The following is a 17,958-nucleotide window of genomic DNA, read 5'->3' on the forward strand; positions in this document are numbered from 1 at the left end:
TGCGGCGGAGTCACACTGATTTCAGCTTTTAAAGACTAACAATCACGCCAGGCCAAGTTTCCGTAAAAAAAAAAAAAAAAAGCAATCCCACCTTATATTTATATAACTCCTTTCACCCCAAAAGAACCCACAGGACTTCACCACTTTAAATATAGACAGGGACCCCTTCACTCCAGGCTGCAATGTACTTAACCTCCGGGGTGAAACACAGGAGTTGTTTTTAAGTAGAACCTTCTACACATGGGAAACGATCAGTAAATCCCCTAACTCCGCTCATCCTGCTCCATTTTTGAATAACTGATATCCAAAAGAACATTATCTCACCCTTACGGAAAAGTCCCACAGGAATTCATAACTTTCCGGTAGGTCTGTGGCCCATCCTATAGAATTTAAATGTAAATAGAGAATTCCACTCCTGGTGTACAGAACAGTAAAACAATGACAATCAATCACTAAAAGGTGCTCACTCTATTGAATTCTAAGGGACTTTCCCATAAGCACTGCTAACTATTTTCTTCTAAAGCAGCAAGTTCCTCCACTTTGGGAAGTGAACAGGGGGAGACAGCCAGCAGCCTCCATCAGTTTCCCGATCTCTTTCTTTGTACATTTGTGCCTTTCTCCTTCCGCCCCCCCCCTTCTCCAAGGCCCCCTTCAGTTCCCTCCTCTCCCCCGCGCACCCCATCCCCCACCCCCTTGGCCGCTGCGAAAGCGGGCGGTGAAATCGCATTTCCTGACCTGGAGAGTCGAGATTGGTGCTTGTTCCCTACATGTAGAGGAACTGGCTTCAAATCCGCTTCCCTTTTTCCGCCTTCAGCTCCGGGACTTACTGCCAAAGGGAACAGAGGAGAGTTACTCCTGCGGTGTGGCTCAGTCTCGCTCTTTCCTGCTCCCCACCCCCTCTTCTCGGCGGTGGGAGTCGGGGGCGGAGGGGGGAGGATCAGCCTCTAGCCTAGCGCCGCAGGACCGGGCTGGAGGGACCTGGTGAGCGCACTGAGTCCAGCCCCCGCCGAGTCCGGCACAAAGTTATGGGCAGCCGCGCTCCTTGGAGCGGCTCCGCCCTGCGCTTGGTGGGCTCCTTTCCCAGCTCCCCGAGCAACAGCAGGAAGTTGGGATCGGGGCGGGGGGGCAGAGACTGGGGAGCCGCGGCTGGCCGAGAGGGAGGGAAGCGGCCGGAGCCAGAGGGCAGAGCAGGGCCAGGGGGCCGGACGCGCCCCCGAGGGGAAGGCACCCACCTGGCGAGCGGAGGGGGGGCGCTGGAGGCACCGGGAGGGGGCCGGGCCGCTCCCACCCCCCAGGCGGCGTGTGGCAGGAGCAGGTCAGGAATGCGAGGAATGAGGCTGGTATGAAATGCACGCAGCCGAGGGAGGGGGCGCGGAGCCGGGAAGGGAGCGAGGGAGGAGGCCGGCCGGCCCCGGCGGGGGGGGCGGAGTTGGGAACGAAACTGACCAGGGCTCGCCTCTGGCCAGGGCAGCGGGGGAGGAGACTTGAGGCGGTGGGCGGGAGATGGAGGGGGGAGAAACGGACCCATCCCAGGCAGGGGTGAGAGGAAACTCCCGGCAGCCGCAGAGGAAGGAGTTAGCTCCCGCCGCCGGACCTAGGGCTGGGCATGGCAGAGCCGCAGGGGCAAAGCGGAGGAGGCGGCAGAAATCACTGCAGCGAGGGGGTGGCCAACCCTCCAGGATTGTCCTGGAGTCTCCAGGCATCAAAGATTAATTTGTAATTAAGGAGTCCGTCATAGGATGAAATCTCCAGGAATACGTCCAACCAAAATTGGCGATTGTCCTGGTGGGCCGCAGGCGAGCAGCACCGGCTGGGCAGTGCGCCCCGAGGCAGGGCTGGCAGAGCCAGCCGCACGTGGGTCTGGGTTGGTTTGTCGCTCAGGCTGGTGGGGTGCGCTGGCCTCCCCTCGGGAAGGACTTTGGAAGGGGGGTTGTTACGTGGGACAATCACCACCGCTAGCAAAGGCCAGGGAGTTAACATTTAAAAACATTGCCTCAGGGAGTTCTGGTGTGTCACTCCCTGCTCATTGAACAACAGTGCCAGGAAAGAGGTATACATAGTTTCATGAGCTAAAAACAGGCTGTGATTATTTTGTAATAAATATTAACACAAATTGCAAATAGTGTCAAGTGCATGAGAACTAGGTTGATGATAGATTCCCTGCCCCACTCCCCATTTTTCAGACCATTTTAAGCACCCCCTCCAATGCAGGAAGGAGCAGCTCCCACATCCCTCTGAGGGGGAGATTGGCATCCCCCTGCTGCGGACTCCTTTTTAGTAGGCCTCATTCCCATGAGGCAGAAAGGCCACTTTCCACAAGCATTTGATTTTCCGATGCTTTCTAAACTATCTATCCCTGGGGTGCATAAGTAGTGGCCCAATCTCCTGCAACAGGGGACAGAGGCTAAAAAAACTTTACTGACCCCAAATATGGCACTTCCAAGCTACACAGCATCCACTACCCCAGTGGTTTTCATACTTTTTTTCTGGCAACCCAGTTGAAGAAAATTGTTAATGCCTGTGACCCCATGGAGCTGGGGATGAGGGGTTTGGGATGTGGGAGGGGGCTCAGGGCTGGGGCAGAGGGTTGGGGTGTGGAGGGGGGCTGGGAATGAGGGATTCAGGATGTGGGAGGGGGCTCTGGGATGGGACAGGGGATTGGGGTGCGGGCTTATCTCCGGTGGCTCCTGGTCAGTAGCACAGCCGGGGTGCAGAGGGAGGCTTCACACCGTCCGGGCACCGCAGACCACGCTGTGCCCTGGAAGCGGTCAGCAGGTCCAGCTCCTAGGCAGAAGTGCACAAGCGGCTCCACGTGGCTCTTACCTGCAGGCACCACCACCCCCAGCTCCCATTGGCCGGTTCCTGGCCAGTGGGAGTGCGGAGCCAGTGCTTGGGTTGGGGGCAGTGTGCAGAGACTTGTGGCCCCCCTGCCTACGAGCCGGACCTGCTGCTGGCCGGTTCCGGGGCGCAGCGCGGTGTCAGAACAGGTAGGGACTACTAGTTTTTACTGGCCGGATGCCAGGATCCATGAGTGTTGAGCAAGGCAACCTAGTGCTTTGCATTCCGCAACCCCCAGTACTGGGTCGCAACCCGAACTTTGAAAACCATTGCACTACCCCCTACTGGGACACTGGGGTCAGCACTGAGTCAGAAGGAATAGAGCATCTCCTCTCAAGTTACCCACCCCACTCCCTGCAGCACAGCACCCTGTGGTGCCATGCAGGGAGACATTAGGGCCAGTACTGACTAAAGAAGAAAGAGCCCCTCTCTAATGAGTCATCCACCCCACTCCCTGCAGCACAGCCCATTCTTTCAGTTTCATTTTCCATTATAAAAACACTTCACCCTTGTGCACATTTTCATATCCAAAGCACTTGACAAACATCTACCTAACCCTCTCAAAAAACCCTATAAAGTAGGTTAGTTTAACTAGGAAGGCAAATGCAAGGCAGAACAACTTACTGACCCTTTGAACTTATGAACAGTGGGATATATTCTTCTGTGCCACGATGGCACTTTTCTCCATTTTACAACTGGGGAAATTGAAGCCTGGTCTACACTTAAAATTTTTACAAGCATTACTATGTCATTTAGGGGGTGATTTAAATAAAAAAAACAATATAGCTATGCCAGTAAAAGCCCTTCTGCAGACCGTTATATAGTGTAACTGTGCTTATACTGGTATTGCTTTTGCTGGTTTCATAGAGTATAGATTTCATAGAGTTTAAGGCCAGAAGGGACCATTAGATCCTCTAGTCCAACCTCCTGCATAACACAGGCTGTACATTTAACCCAAATGCTCATTGTAGGGGTATGATGACTTCAGTTAAACTAAGCATTTTAGCCCTCAGGTTCCCCAAACCAGCTTATTTTATACCAGTATAACTACAGCCACACTGGAGGGGTTTGCCAGTATAGCTATACCAGAATAACAATACCAACTAGTGTAGTTAAGGGTATGTCTACACTATGGGATTAATCCGAATTTATATAATTCGGATTTGAAAAACAGGTTGTATAAAGTCGAAATGTATGCGGCCACACTAAGCACATTAATTCGGTGGTGTGCGTCCAAGTACCGGGGCTAGCGTCGATTTCTGCACCGTTGCACTGTGGGTAGCTATCCCATAGCTATCCCATAGTTCCCGCAGTCTCCCGCGCCCATTGGGATTGTGGGTTAAGATCCCAGTGCCTGATGGGACAAAAAACATCGTCGCAGGTGGTTCTGGGTACAGCCTCACCTCCTCCCTCCCTCCTCCCTGCATGAAAGCAACGGACGGCAGACAACCATTTTCGCGCCTTTTTTCCTGGGTGGGTGAACACTGCAGACTCCATACCACGGCAAGCATGGAGCCCGCTGAGCTCAAGACAGCAGTCATGAACATTGTAAACACCTTGCGCGTTCTCGTGGAGTTTATGCTCAGCCAGGACCAGAAAAACGAGGCGAGGAGGCAGCGGCGGCGGCAGCGCAGCGACAAGCATGATGAGGACATTGACATGGACATGGACATGGACACGGATACAGAATTCTGTGAAACCACGGGCCCCGGTGCTTTGGAGATCATGTTGTTAATGGGGCAGATTCTATCCATGGAACGCCGATTCTGGGCAAGGGAAACAAGCACAGACTGGTGGGACCGCATAGTGTTGCAGGTCTGGGACGATTCCCAGTGGCTGCGGAACTTTCGCATGCGTAAGGGCACTTTCATGGAACTTTGTGACTTGCTGTCCCCTGCCCTGAAACGCCAGAATACCAAGATGAGAGCAGCCCTCACAGTTGAGAAGCGCGTGGCGATAGCCCTGTGGAAGCTTGCAACGCCAGACAGCTACCGGTCAGTCGGGAATCAATTTGGAGTGGGCAAATCTACTGTGGGGGCTCCTGTGATGCAAGTAGCCAAAGCAATCACTCAGGTGCTGCTACGAAAGTTAGTGACTCTGGGAAATGTGCAGGCTATAGTGGATGGTTTTGCTGCAATGGGATTCCCTAACTGTGGTGGGGTGATAGATGGAACCCATATCCCTATCTTGGCACCGGAGCACCAAGCCACCGAGTACATAAACCGCAAGGGGTACTTTTCAATGGTGCTGCAAGCACTTGTGGATCACAAGGGACGTTTCACCAACATCAACGCGGGCTGGGCGGGAAGGGTTCATGACGCTCGCGTCTTCAGGAACACTACTCTGTTTAAAGGGCTGCAGCAAGGGACTTACTTTCCGGACCAGAAAATAACCGTTGGGGATGTTGAGATGCCAGTAGTTATTCTTGGGGACCCAGCCTACCCCTTAATGCCATGGCTCATGAAGCCGTACACAGGCAGCCTGGACAGGAGTCAGGAGCTGTTTAACTACAGGCTAAGCAAGTGCAGAATGGTGGTAGAATGTGCATTTGGCCGTTTAAAAGGTCGCTGGCAATCATTATTGACTCGCTCTGACCTCAGCCAAAGAAATCTCCCCATTGTTATTTCTGCTTGCTGTGTGCTCCACAATCTCTGTGAAAGTAAGGGGGAGACCTTTATGGCGGGGTGGGAGGCTGAGGCAAATCGCCTGGCTGCTGATTACGCGCAGCCAGACACCAGGGCGATTAGAAGAGCACACCAGGAAGCGCTGTGCATCAGAGAAGCTTTAAAAACCAGTTTCATGACTGGCCAGGCTACAATGTGAAATATCTGTTTGTTTCTCCTTCATGAAAACCCGCCCCCTTTACTGACTGATTTTCTGTAAGGAACCCACCCTCCCCCTTCCCCCAGCTTTCTTTCAAACCAAATAAAGTCACTATCATTTAAAAATCATTTATTCTTTATTAATAGATTAGAAAAAGAGGGAGGGAACCCGGGTGGTATTTGGGAGGAGGATTGCTGGGAAGGAAAAAGCCACAAAGAAAAGGTTAAAAAAATGACAGCCTTTTGCTTGGGCTGTCTACTGGGGTGGAATGGGAAGGTGTACGGAGCCTCCCCCCCCGCGTTCTTACACGTCTGGGTGAGGAGGATACGGAAAATGGGGAGGGGGGAGGGTGGAACAGGGGCTGAAGCGGCAGTCTGTTTTCCAGCAGCCGTTCCTGAAGCTCCACCAGACGCCGGAGCATGTCTGTTTGCTCACGCAGCAGCCCCAGCGTTGCATCCTGCCTCCTCTGGTCTTCCTGCCGCCACCTCTCATCTCGAGCGTCTCTCCTCTCCTCACGTTGGTCCCTCCTCTCCTCACGTTCACTGGCTTCTTTCCTATACTTTGAAACTGTTTCCTTCCACTCATTCAGATGAGCTCTGTCACTGCGGCTGGATTCCATAATTTCAGAAAACATCTCGTCTCGCGTTCTCTTCTTACGACGCCTTATCTGTGATAACCTTCGGGATGGAGGAGGGAGGCTTGAGGAATTTGCAGCTGCTGTAGGGAGGGGAAAAAAGAGAGACTTGTTTAAAAAGCTACATTTTGCAGAACAATGCTTATACTCTTTCACGGTGACCAACACTATTCACATTACATAGCACATGTGATTTCTGTGCAAGGTCTCATTTTGCCTCTTAATGCTGAGTGCCTGTGGCTTTGCTGCTAGAGATCACAGGTCTGGGCAACAGAATTCGGCTTGCATGCGGCCATGGTAAGCCATTGTTTTACAGCTTCTGCGCCCTCCTTTCCCACATACCAAGCATAGCCTGTAGAGTGCTGCGGTTTTTCTGTTAACATTCAGCAGCAGCAGAAAACAAACTAACCACCCCCCCCTCTCGCCATGAATTCTCTGGGATGATCGCTGTACCCCTCTCCCCCACCGCGTGGTATCAGGGAAGATCCCTGCAGGCACCAAACTAACCACCCCCCCCCCCGCCGCCGCCCCCCCTCCCGCCATGAATTCTCTGGGATGATCACGGTACCCCTCCCCCCACCGCGTGGCTGGTAACAGGGAAGATCCCTGCTAGCCAAACGCGAAAAACTCAGGGCCAATTTCCCATCTGCGCTTGGCTAACTGCAGGGAAGGATTTATTTTCCGCCACAGGCAAACAGCCCAGTAGGAACGGCCACCTCTGTCCCCTTAATTAAGTTCCCGTATTTCAACCAGGTTACCAGGAGTGATATCACTCTCCTGAGGATTACACAACAAGATAAAGAACGGATGTTGCTTGAATGCCAGCAAACACCGGGACCATACGCTGCCAGGCTTTGTCAGGCAATGATACCAGATTACTTGCTGCAAGCATGGCGTGGTCAAGTGTCCTACCATGGAGGAGGGAATAAGGATGCACTGCCCAGAAACCTTGTGGCAAGGCTTTTGGAGTACCTCCAGGAGAGCTTCATGGAGATGTCCCTGGAGGATTTCCGCTCCATCCCCAGACACGTTAACAGACTTTTCCAGTAGCTGAACTGACCGCGAATGCATCCCAAGTCCTCAGGGCAAAGTAATCATTAAAAACCGTTTGCTTTTAAAACAAGTTTTATATTTTAAAAGGTAAACTCACCTGAGGTCCCTTCCATGGGGTCAGAGTCTTGGGTACTGGCTTGGGAGGCTTGGGAGGGTACTTCAGTCAGGGTGAGAAAAAGATCCTGGCTGTTGGGGAGAACGGAGTGCTGTGTGCTCTCTGCAAGCTCATCCTCATCCTCCTCCTCCTCCTCTCCCCCATCGGCAGAATCCTCAGGCGTCGCTGATGAGACTATCCCCGACCCAGAATCCACGATCACAGGTGGGGTAGTGGTGGCAGCCCCCCCTAGAATTGCATGCAGCTCGGCGTAGAAGCGGCATGTCCGCGGCTCTGACCCGGAGTGACCGTTTGCCTCCTTTGTTTTTTGATAGGCTTGTCTGAGCTCCTTGACTTTCACGCAGCACTGCTCAGAGTCCCTATTGTGGCCTCTCTCCATCATGCCCTTGGAGATTTTTTCAAAAGTTTTTGCATTTCGTCTTTTAGAACGAAGTTCTGCAAGCACTGAATCCTCTCCCCATACAGCGATCAGATCCAGTACCTCCCTCACGGTCCATGCTGGTGCTCTTTTTCGATTATCAGCCTGCATGGTTACCTGTGCTGATGAGCTATCTGTGGTTACCTGTGCTCTCCACGCTGGGCAAACAGGAAATGAAATTCAAATGTTCGCGGAGCTTTTCTTGTCTACCTGGCCAGTGCATCCGAGTTTAGATTGCTGTCCAGAGCGGTCACAATGATGCACTGTGGGATAGCTCCCGGAGGCCAATACCATCGAATTGCGGCCACACTATCCCTAATTCGAAATGTTAAAATCGATTTTGGCGCTACTCCGCTCGTCGGGGTGGAGTACAGAAATCGATTTAAAGGGCCCTTTACATCGAAATAAATAGCGTCGTTGTGTGGACGGTTGCAGGGTAAATTCGAATTAAAGCTGATAAATCCGAATTAAAGTCGTAGTGTAGACCAGGCCTAAGACCTGAGACAAAGAGTTAAAATTTCTCAGCAGCATTGCGGACTCCAGTGATTAAGTCCCACCTTGTGGGGGGCACATGATTATGTGAGTATCTCAGCTTTCCTTCTTTCTTTCTTTCAAAGTAAGCTCCTAGCCCTCATGGTTGTGGAGAAGAGCTTGAAAATGTCCCTATGTGCAATCTACATATACATTACTTTTCTTTAAAAACAACAAGGAGTCTGGTGGCACCTTAAAGACTAACAGATTTATTTGGGCATAAGCTTTCATGGGTAAAAACCTCACTTCTTCAGATGCATAGAGTGAAAGTTACAGATGACACAGGGAGAGCAGGGTGTTACTTCGCAAGTGGAGAACCAGTGTTGACAGGGCCAATTCAATCAGGGTGGATGTAGTCCACTCCCAATAATGAGGAGGTGTCAATTCCAGGAGAGGAAAAGCTGCTTCTGTAATGAACCAGCCACTCCCAGTCCCTATTCAAGCCCAGATTAATGGTGTTAAATTTGCAAATGAATTTTAAAGTTCTGCTGTTTCTCTTTGAAGTCTGTTTCTGAAGTTTTTTTGTTCAATGATAGTGACTTTTAAATCTGTAATAGAATGACCAGGGAGATTGACGTGTTCACTTACTGGCTTTTGTATGTTACCATTCCTGGAATCCGATTTGTGTCCATTTATTCTTTTGCGGAGGGACTGTCCGGTTTGGCCAATGTACATGGCAGAGGGGCATTGTTGGCACATGATGGCATATATAACATTAATAGATGTGCAGGTGAATGAGCCCTTAATGGTGTGGCTGATGTGGTTGGGTCCTCTGATGGTGTCGCCAGAGTAGATATGGGGACAGAGTAGGCAACGACGTTTGCTATAGGGTGGGTAGTGTAGTTTTAAGAATGCTTGATAAAGATCTTGTGGGTGTTTGTCTCTGTTTGAGGGTTGGAGCAAATTCGGTTGTATCTTAGGGCTTGCGCTACATTGATGACATCTTCATCATATGGACCCACGGAAAGGAGGCCCTTGAAGAATTCCACCTGGACTTCAACAATTTCCACCCCACCATCAACCTCAGCCTGGACCAGTCCACACAAAAGATCCACTTCCTGGACACTACAGTGCAAATAAGTGATGGTCACATAAACACCACCCTATACCGGAAACCTACTGACCGCTATATGTACCTACATGCCTCCAGCTTCCATCCAAGACACATCACACAATCCATTGTCTACAGCCAAGCCCTAAGATACAACCGAATTTGCTCCAACCCCATATCTACTCTGGCGACACCATCAGAGGACCCAACCACATCAACCACACCATCAAGGGCTCATTCACCTGCACATCTACTAATGTTATATATGCCATCATGTGCCAGCAATGCCCCTCTGCCATGTACATTGGCCAAACCGGACAGTCCCTCCGCAAAAGAATAAATGGACACAAATCGGACATCAGGAATGGTAACATACAAAAGCCAGTAAGTGAACACTTCAATCTCCCTGGTCATTCTATTACAGATTTAAAAGTCACTATCATTGAACAAAAAAACTTCAGAAACAGACTTCAAAGAGAAACAGCAGAACTAAAATTCATTTGCAAATTTAACACCATTGAACTGGGCTTGAATAGGGACGGGGAGTGGCTGGTTCATTACAGAAGCAGCTTTTCCTCTCCTGGAATTGACACCTCCTCATTATTGGGAGTGGACTACATCCACCCTGATTGAATTGGCCCTGTCAACACTGGTTCTCCACTTGCGAAGTAACTCCCTGCTCTCCATGTGTCAGTATATAATGTCTGCATCTGTAACTTTCACTCTATGCATCTGAAGAAATGAGGTTTTTATGCACGAAAGCTTATGCCCAAATAAATCTGTTAATCTTTAAGATGCCACCAGACTCCTTGTTGTTTTTGTAGATACAGACTAACACGGCTACCCCCGATACCTGATTACTTTTCTTTGTAATTGGATACAATTAGAATTTTTATTTTAATTTTCTCTTAGAATGCAGAGCGGCCACATACATTTTCTAAGTCATACAATTTTAGGTAATATCCATGTACATAAAGATATGACTGGTTATTTAAAATAAACCATGTATTCTGTGTGGTGTTATTCTACACAATAAACTCAAGTGTGTGTTGCAGTTTTCCTTTAAATGTATACCTGTAATGAGCCCATTTAGCCACTGTGGGTCTCTGCTAAACCACATGAAGATTAAAAGCTGATGTTTAATGTGCAGTACTACTGTGAAAAATGACTTTGTAAAAATGGCATCTTATTACTCATTACATCTGCTTCCTATGTGTACTGAAGGTCAGATCTGCTGACTTTGTGGCTAATGTACATTTTCTCTCCTGTTCCCCCTTACAGAGTCAACACAGCTCAGAAAGGGAGCTGAATTTTATTCCTTCCTGTGAATCATCAGCAGAATTGTTCACCAAATTCTAGTCACTTACAGTTGCAGAAACGCACTGAAATGAATGGGCTTGCACCTGTGTCACTAAGGGTAGAATTTGGCCTGTAGAACCTTTAGTAGTGGAGATGATCTGCAAGGAAAGAACTTGACAGAGCATGCAAATGGAGTTTGCTTGGGGTGGTCAGAAGTAGTGGAATCTTTTTTCCTGTTAACTGAACAGGTTTGATATACAGCTATTGACAGACAAATATGGAACTCATTTTTAGGAATCACTTTTCAGAGTAAAACTGCACTCTAAGGGTACGTCTATACTTGCCTCCGGGTCCGGCGGTAAGCAATCGATCTTCTGGGATCGATCCCGGAAGTGCTCACCGTCAATGCTGGTACTCCTGCTTGGCGAGAGGAGTACGCGGAGTCGACGGGGGAGTCTGCCTGCCGCGTGTGGACCCGTGGTAAGTTCGAACTAAGATACTTCGACTTCAGCTACATGAATAACGTAGCTGAAGTTGCGTATCTTAGTTCGAAGTGGGGGGTTAGTGTGGACCAGCCCTAAGGGTAGTTCTAGTTCTCTTTTATAAATGGGGATCTCAATTCAAGTTAAGAAAATCATTCTTTGTTCACATTTGTTTTGTTGTAGCTTAGTTCAGTGGTTCTCTCTTTTTAAACCATCACTTTACTTTTATCAAAGCAAATGAGATCAGATCCCACCTTCAAGTCTAGTGGAAACAACATTCATTCATATATATCAGCTGCCAATTAAATGCTTTTTACCTTGACACATTTTAGCAAAGAGGATGAGCTTCTTTCTGGCCACAGAGCTTATCTAGGTGTGGAAAGATTTACCCAAACTGAAACAGGAAAATGACTTCTGAGTCCCAGCAGGGGAACAAGAACTCCATGGAGACTAGGACAAGAGAACAGAATGGGGAAACAGGGACTGTAGACTGAAAATGCTGGAAGACACAAGGACAAGAACTCCTGAGAAGCCTCTGACCTTTAGCCTGTTCTCACCTATATGGTAAAGCTGACCTCTATTACTTGAGCTAAATAAGTAATTGATAGTAGTAGTAGGCTGTTATCCTCCATGTAGATCAGCCACTAGAGGAGGATACAACAAATACTTCACCAGTAGCCCACACCCATGCCCAGTTCTATTCTAGCTCTGGAAGGGAGTGGGATGTAGTGGTTACAGACAGCACTCAAGCCCATAGGTTTGACACATTCCTTCAGAAAAGCAGTGTGGATGAGATTTGGGTATGCTGTTTTAGACAGGGCTCTATCCCCAGCTCTGACTGCCGTGACCTCCTGCAAACTCCCAGCACTCCATCTGTGAAAAGGGTGGTGTGGGGGAATAGTTCCTTGCCTTCTTTGTTATTCTTTTCCAGTAACAATAGCTGTGAAGTGCACAGAGCTATTAATACCAGTAAGTAGTAGAAGAACATGTTGGGTGGGGTGTGCTTTGTCATAATAGAGTCTGAGTCTACTCCTATTGATATCAACACTTCAATGCAAACAGGATTGAGCCATAAAAGAATAAGAAATGAATACTCCTGCCTTTGATGTGTATCAGTTGGAGACCTCACAGCACCTTGGAGCTGCTGCATTCTGAGTCCCGCTATGAGGATTCACACTGGACTGTAGCATTTGCTTCCTGTACCCAGCCTGTTCTTGAGAGTTTTCTGGATGTTGTGTTTGGTGTGGGAGCGAGAGTGTGATATTACTGCAGCCAACCCAGTGCTGTAGAGATAGCAACTGTCTGCTGCAGATCTCTGAGACAGACACAGAGAGTAGAAAGTGCTTGCACCCTGTATCCATTCTGGCCAAGCTAGAGGGAAATGGACATGATTGTTCAGCCTGCATTCAGAACAGGGGCCTGCAAAGTTAGATCTCCCCTACCTCAAGTTTTAAGTCACTGGAACAAGGACATTTCCCCTCAGTGAGGCAGACACTTACTTCTCTTCATATCACCCCAGTAAAAACACCCTCAGCTCAGTACTGCCCCCTTTACCTCACACTATTTCAATCCTGGTCCAGAATTGCACCATGTGACACTTGGACAACAGGAGGGGCTTAGAGCAAGTGACTAGGGTGACCAGTCAGCAAATGTGAAAAATTGGGACAGGGAAAAAGACCCAAAAATCGGGACTGTCCCTATAAAGTCGGGACATCTGGTCACCCTACAAGTGACCAGGCCTGGGTAAATATTTCCAATGCACCCCCCTCAGCAGCCCATAACATTTGAGAGAGAAGGGGTGTGAGGAGCAGGAGAATCAAGGGGAGGGGAGTGAACAAATAGACAGCAAGCAGCTCCTAGTGGTGCAGAAGGGAAATTGGTAGTACTTGTGTTTCCAAGGCAATTCTCATACTTCTAAATATTTGTAAAACCAGCATGGAGGAGAAGTGGGGGAGACAAATGAGGAGAGAATGATACAGAAAGAAGAGAAATGGAGTGGAGGGAGACAGTAAGAAAAAGAGGGGTAGCCAAACCAGGAGAGACAGAGATATCAGAGCTGACAGCAAACACCATATGCAGCAAAAATCCTACAGGATAAGATAAGAACAATTCAGAGTTTAGGGTTTTGTTGTTTGTTTTTGGTTTTTATAAATTATTTTATTTTCATTAGAGTACAAAAGTTATAAATACAATTCATATAGAACAATATTTGACCAAAAAGCACTGGACGTTTCTGCAGAGCAAAAAAAGCTTGGAAGCAACAGGAAGCACACAAAGCCAGCCTCTCACTCATCTAGGTGGACCTTTGGCACACAGAGCAGCAACAGAGTGGGTGAAGAACACAAAAAGAACAGAGAGTACGGCAGAGTACTGAAGCCTCCAATATATAAAATATGTCTGAAAGCATCTGAGAAGAGGTAAATGCCCACCTCCTGCATTGCTATTGCCTGTTCAAACGGCAACATAAAACAGACCCATGCTTCTGTCTACATTAGGGCTGACCCCAAGATATCCAGAGTCACATTTCAATGTGACAGAGCGTACCATTTCCCTGAACAGTGTGCACTGGGACTTTTGTCTGAAAATCTGGCTTTTAGTTTGACCCCACAGACAGCTGATGGGACTGTTTCATAGCACAACGGTATCACCCTTTTTAGAAAAATTCCCTGCTGGATGGTATCAAGAGAAACCATGCTAGGACTTGCTAGCAATAACCTGTGCTTTAACACAGTTGTGGCTAACACACTTTAATGCTAGTGATGACAAGGTCATTGTGTACAATCCCTTTAAAAAAACAACCTCAAAAACTGAGACAAAAGAAAGAGTTTCAATTCTAGAAGGTAAGTGAAGGGTCACATGCCCACAGTATAGAAAGCACCTCAGAAGAGGTACAAGAAATTCGGTCATCTGTCTGTGCAACTTGATGAGGAAACCTAAAGAATCACAGGCACTAACTTAGCCATGATCAATTAAGCTCACCCATGGGTTTACCACCTTGAATAGTTTGAGAGAGCCCTTGCTGACTGACCCAGTTGGAGAGATGAACCAGGGAGTTGCAGGGTGGCTTGCTAAGCACAAGGAAACTTTTTCTGGACTAGCAATTAATGCAATGCCTACAAGTAACCCCAAGCGAACATAAACTAATTTTCTACATCTGGTCCTAGTTACAAAGTAATTGTGACAGCGGCATTAGGAACTGGTTTCTTGGCTTTTCTAGGTAGATACAGGAAGTGCAGAGCAGTCAGTTGGGAGCACACGAGAACACAAGTGGGAGATGCCATCAAATCCTGACAAGCGGGAAGTGCATGAAGACACAAAAGAGGTACCTGGCGCAAACTCTCTTTGCTGACTGCTATGCTGATGAGATTGCTTTGAATGCAATGGCACCTCAGCCAGTGTAGCTTGGGAACTTGTGAGATAAGCATTTTTTAGAACTGGAGCTATCAGCAACAATTCACCATTTACAATTAAATACAGAGATTACATGTGACTATGATTGAAGCGTTTTTTCTGGCATCAGAAAATGTTTACACAAAGTTTGATGTTTTGGAAAATTAAACAGCAAGATAATATTCACCAATAGCGAGACTTATGTGACATATAATGCAAAGACCGTGACACAATGATGAAAATCTGGTTGCTGGGGGCATCCAGATAGGACTTGTGGGCTGCCAATGACCTTTAAAAACAGATCAGTACATGCAAAAAAGGCGACACCCACAGTTTGCTTAACAGAGCGACAAATGAGCAATTAACTGTACATAATGAATGTGAAAGGAAAGATTCTGACAGCTGTACATAAAGAATATGAAATGGACAGGATGGTAGCTGCCCTCTTTTTTAATATACAGCAGATGTGCAGCCCATGTATAGGTCTCAATATGCAGTGCTCCAATTTGATGCAAGTTGAGGCTGGTGGATCAAGGAGGATTGCATGCTGGGACTTGTGGTCTCCACTGACTGCAACCCAGAATTAAAGATGAGGGCTGCTACAGGACATGTTATGGAGCCCGATGAGCAGTACTTTGGCCAATCTTGTTGCAATATTCTTCTTTCCTTGTGCCTTGGAAAAGGTCTATAATCTTATTTTTGGTTAAACTCATATTCAGATTAAATGATTATATAAAACTGACTGAACTGGTCATGATTTGAGATATCTGTGGTTATTATACCACATGCAATTGGAATCAGCCATTCAGACTGCTGCAGGAGAGGCTCTTATTTGCTGAGAAAAAAGTTAAACAAAACAAAGAAAAGCTTCAGACATCAGTTTATTCCTAAAATGCAGCAAACTTTATTCATAAAAGAAATTAAAAAAAAAATGTTTCTGATTGACTGACCTATAGAATCTAGTATTTAAGGCAATTAGAATGCTGCATTTCAGGAATAGTCAATGGCATGCCTTTCTCAGCCAGTTTCTGTTAGGTCCAATGATCCATTCAATTTCACTTTTAGAGCTGTTAGGAATAACAGAAACAGTGATGGTCATAATATAAATATTGCTTACTTAGAAGTGACCATAGGAGCTTTTCTCACATCCCTAATGATGGGGGATCTTTATTTGGTAAAAGGATTGTCACAGGATAATGAGCAGCAGAACAATTAACAGGAACTGGGATCCATCAGCCTTGAAAGAGAATTATCCTGCAGAGTAAAAGGGTGGCTATAGAGGCATGGGGCTTGTTCCTATTCTTTGTTCATTGACCACTGCTTACAGTTGCACAGGGACATCAGGCTTGTGCCCTCTCTTCTTTCTCTGAACTTTGCCTTAGACAGGAGAGTTACTCTGCGGGGTAAGAGACGGCACAGACTGTACCTCTTCTTCCTTCTCTAAACGAATCTTAATATATGCTGCATGAGCACAGGAGCGTTGTGAGATCCAAGGTGCCTAGGCACTAAAGCGCTATTAATATGATCCCCACTGCAGGAATTCCTAGTCACAGTGATGCTTAGCTGCTAAGGAGCAGGATTAGCTCTCTCACCCCATCTCCCATCAAGATTCTCAATGCAGCATTAATACTGATAACAAAGACATCACACATTATCCTTGCCTTCCCCCAGTGCACATGCAGCGATCTCCCTTCCAAAAAGGGCCATGGTCCCTATCAGCTACTGTAAAGCCCCCAAATCTACTATTTGCTTCTTGTTAAGGCCACAGATATCTGGCCTCCAGTTCCCTTTTTGTCCCCAGGATACTTCTCATGATTCCACCCAGAACTCATCTACAAGGTGCAGGGATGGGAGCAAGTTCCACGTCCAAGTCCGCTGTCTCCATCATTCACATGCCAATTTGCTGTCAAAGCTGGAGAGTCCAATGGCAAAGGCCTGGAGGGCACACAGGGGGTAATTATAGTCCAGAGTGAACACGTCTTCTGCTACACGACCAAACTGCATCACAATGTAGTCAGCTAGGGAGGCAGAGAGAGGGGGTCAGAGACCAACTAATTCACAAAGAGAGAGAGGTAAGAGGAGAAAGAGTGAAACAGTTCCAAATACACCTGACTGGAGAGACTATCCCATCTTCTCCTCATTACCAGAGTGGCTCAGAATCTGCTTTTCTACAACAACAGTCCTGCTGACTTCTTTTACAGAGCAATCCCATACCTATGCTTTGGCTGGGACAGCAATCCCATATTACTCTCCTCTCCATCTTCAGCAGAAGGCCTGCATTCGCCTCTCCTCTGATACAGCTATCCTGTCATCCCCTCCACCTCTAGAGTGAAGGGGAGGTCCCATATCACTCCAAATGTCCCAAGATCCTCTGGACTATATCCCCCATCCCGTTCTTGCCCATCCCATATCCCTTGTATAGAGTAGTGTTCCCATATTTTCCCAGCCCTAATGAAACAATGCTCTTTTCTTCACTAGAGTGGCAGCCCCACATCTCCCACCCCACCCCGGCACAACCCTTAGCTCTTACGGTCATTCTCGTGGACAATCTGGAAGTTCTTCACCGAGGCCTGAGTGACTCTCCCATGGAAATTCAAGACGTACGACTGAGTGTCATCATTCCAGACTGGAGCCTTGTTGTGCAGCTCAATCAGGTTTTCCAGGTTTTTATTTTGCCATTTTGATAGCAAACTCTCATGTTCCTGCTCAAGAGAAAAATTATACTTGGGAGGGTCCACTTTTTGTCACTGCTTCCCTCAGGTTGTGTTTACTCTGCAACCATGAGTCCCCCTGATCTAGTGAACAGTGAACTCAACCCTGCTGAAATAAGATCCTGCAGGAGATATTTCCATACTCTCCCAGTCCTGAGGTTCTCTCTCCTGCTGGGCCCATGCAATCCTAACCAGGGGACACAGTGAGAGCACCTTCTGCACCCGCTCTCAATGTACTGGCAGGAGTCTATTTCTAACCCCCTGGGAGCCTTTTCCTCCAGTACCAAACCTCCAATTCCCACCTTGTAACCTTCAAAGGAAAAAGAAATAACCAGGATATGTTTAACTCCCTGATGCAAGAAGTTGGGATGTTGTAGTGGGAAATTCAAAGGCTGCAGTGGGCTACAAGTATGTATGGATTAAAGTGCTTTCCCCCCATTCTACCCGGTTTAGGTATAGGTACACAAACACATGGAAATGTGAAGGGGGGGTAAAACAGCACGTTCACTACATCTGAGAAGAACAGTAAATTGGGAGGAACTGCAAACAGTTGTGAGGACAAAGTGGCAAGGACAAGTGACAAAATGAACTTCAACCTTAAAAAATAAAAGCT

General features: G+C 47.7%; 3 protein-coding genes across 16 annotated transcripts in view; all 3 read right to left on the minus strand.

The window, feature by feature from the left end:
* The window catches only part of TEAD4 (TEA domain transcription factor 4), a 79,556-nt gene extending 78,013 nt beyond the window's left edge, over positions 1-1,543 (minus strand). For 2 of the 5 annotated variants that reach the window (XM_065584253.1, XM_065584249.1), the window contains exons 1-2: positions 1,447-1,543; positions 736-826 (exon numbers count right to left, since the gene is read on the minus strand). In XM_065584253.1, the coding sequence (XP_065440325.1) occupies positions 736-826; positions 1,447-1,528 (173 nt within the window). In that variant the 5' untranslated portion in view covers positions 1,529-1,543. Of the gene's footprint in view, positions 1-735; positions 1,101-1,232; positions 1,398-1,446 lie in introns of those variants that run through there. The other 3 variants (XM_005307857.4, XM_065584263.1, XM_065584260.1) reach the window with 3 other exon arrangements.
* A 4,235-nt stretch (positions 1,544-5,778) lies between these two features.
* Positions 5,779-8,379, minus strand: LOC135981526 (uncharacterized). Its single transcript, XM_065584303.1, has 2 exons — positions 7,446-8,379; positions 5,779-6,378 (listed from the first exon to the last, which is right to left on the minus strand). The coding sequence occupies exons 1-2, from the start codon at positions 7,990-7,992 to the stop codon at positions 5,885-5,887; spliced, it is 1,041 nt and encodes a 346-aa protein (XP_065440375.1). The 5' UTR covers positions 7,993-8,379; the 3' UTR covers positions 5,779-5,884.
* A 4,988-nt stretch (positions 8,380-13,367) lies between these two features.
* The window catches only part of TULP3 (TUB like protein 3), a 75,877-nt gene continuing 71,286 nt past the window's right edge, over positions 13,368-17,958 (minus strand). For 8 of the 10 annotated variants that reach the window (XM_065584289.1, XM_005307833.5, XM_008173399.4 and 5 more), the window contains 2 exons: positions 17,165-17,336; positions 13,368-16,652 (listed from right to left, as the gene is read on the minus strand). In XM_065584289.1, coding sequence (XP_065440361.1) covers positions 16,519-16,652; positions 17,165-17,336 — 306 coding nt within the window. In that variant the 3' untranslated portion in view covers positions 13,368-16,518. Of the gene's footprint in view, positions 16,686-17,164; positions 17,337-17,958 lie in introns of all 10 variants that reach the window. The other 2 variants (XM_065584275.1, XM_042842416.2) reach the window with 1 other exon arrangement.

Source organism: Chrysemys picta, chromosome 1, assembly GCF_011386835.1.
Source record: "Chrysemys picta bellii isolate R12L10 chromosome 1, ASM1138683v2, whole genome shotgun sequence".
Lineage (NCBI taxonomy): Eukaryota > Metazoa > Chordata > Testudines > Emydidae > Chrysemys > Chrysemys picta.

Coding starts and splice junctions, on each gene's coding strand:
- LOC135981526 (XM_065584303.1), bottom strand. CDS start 7,992: ATGCAGGCTGATAATCGAAAAAGAGCACCAGCATGGACCGTGAGGGAG. Junction 6,379..7,445: donor CCCCATGGAAGGGACCTCAG/GTGAGTTTACCT, acceptor CCCTCCCTACAG/CAGCTGCAAATTCCTCAAGC.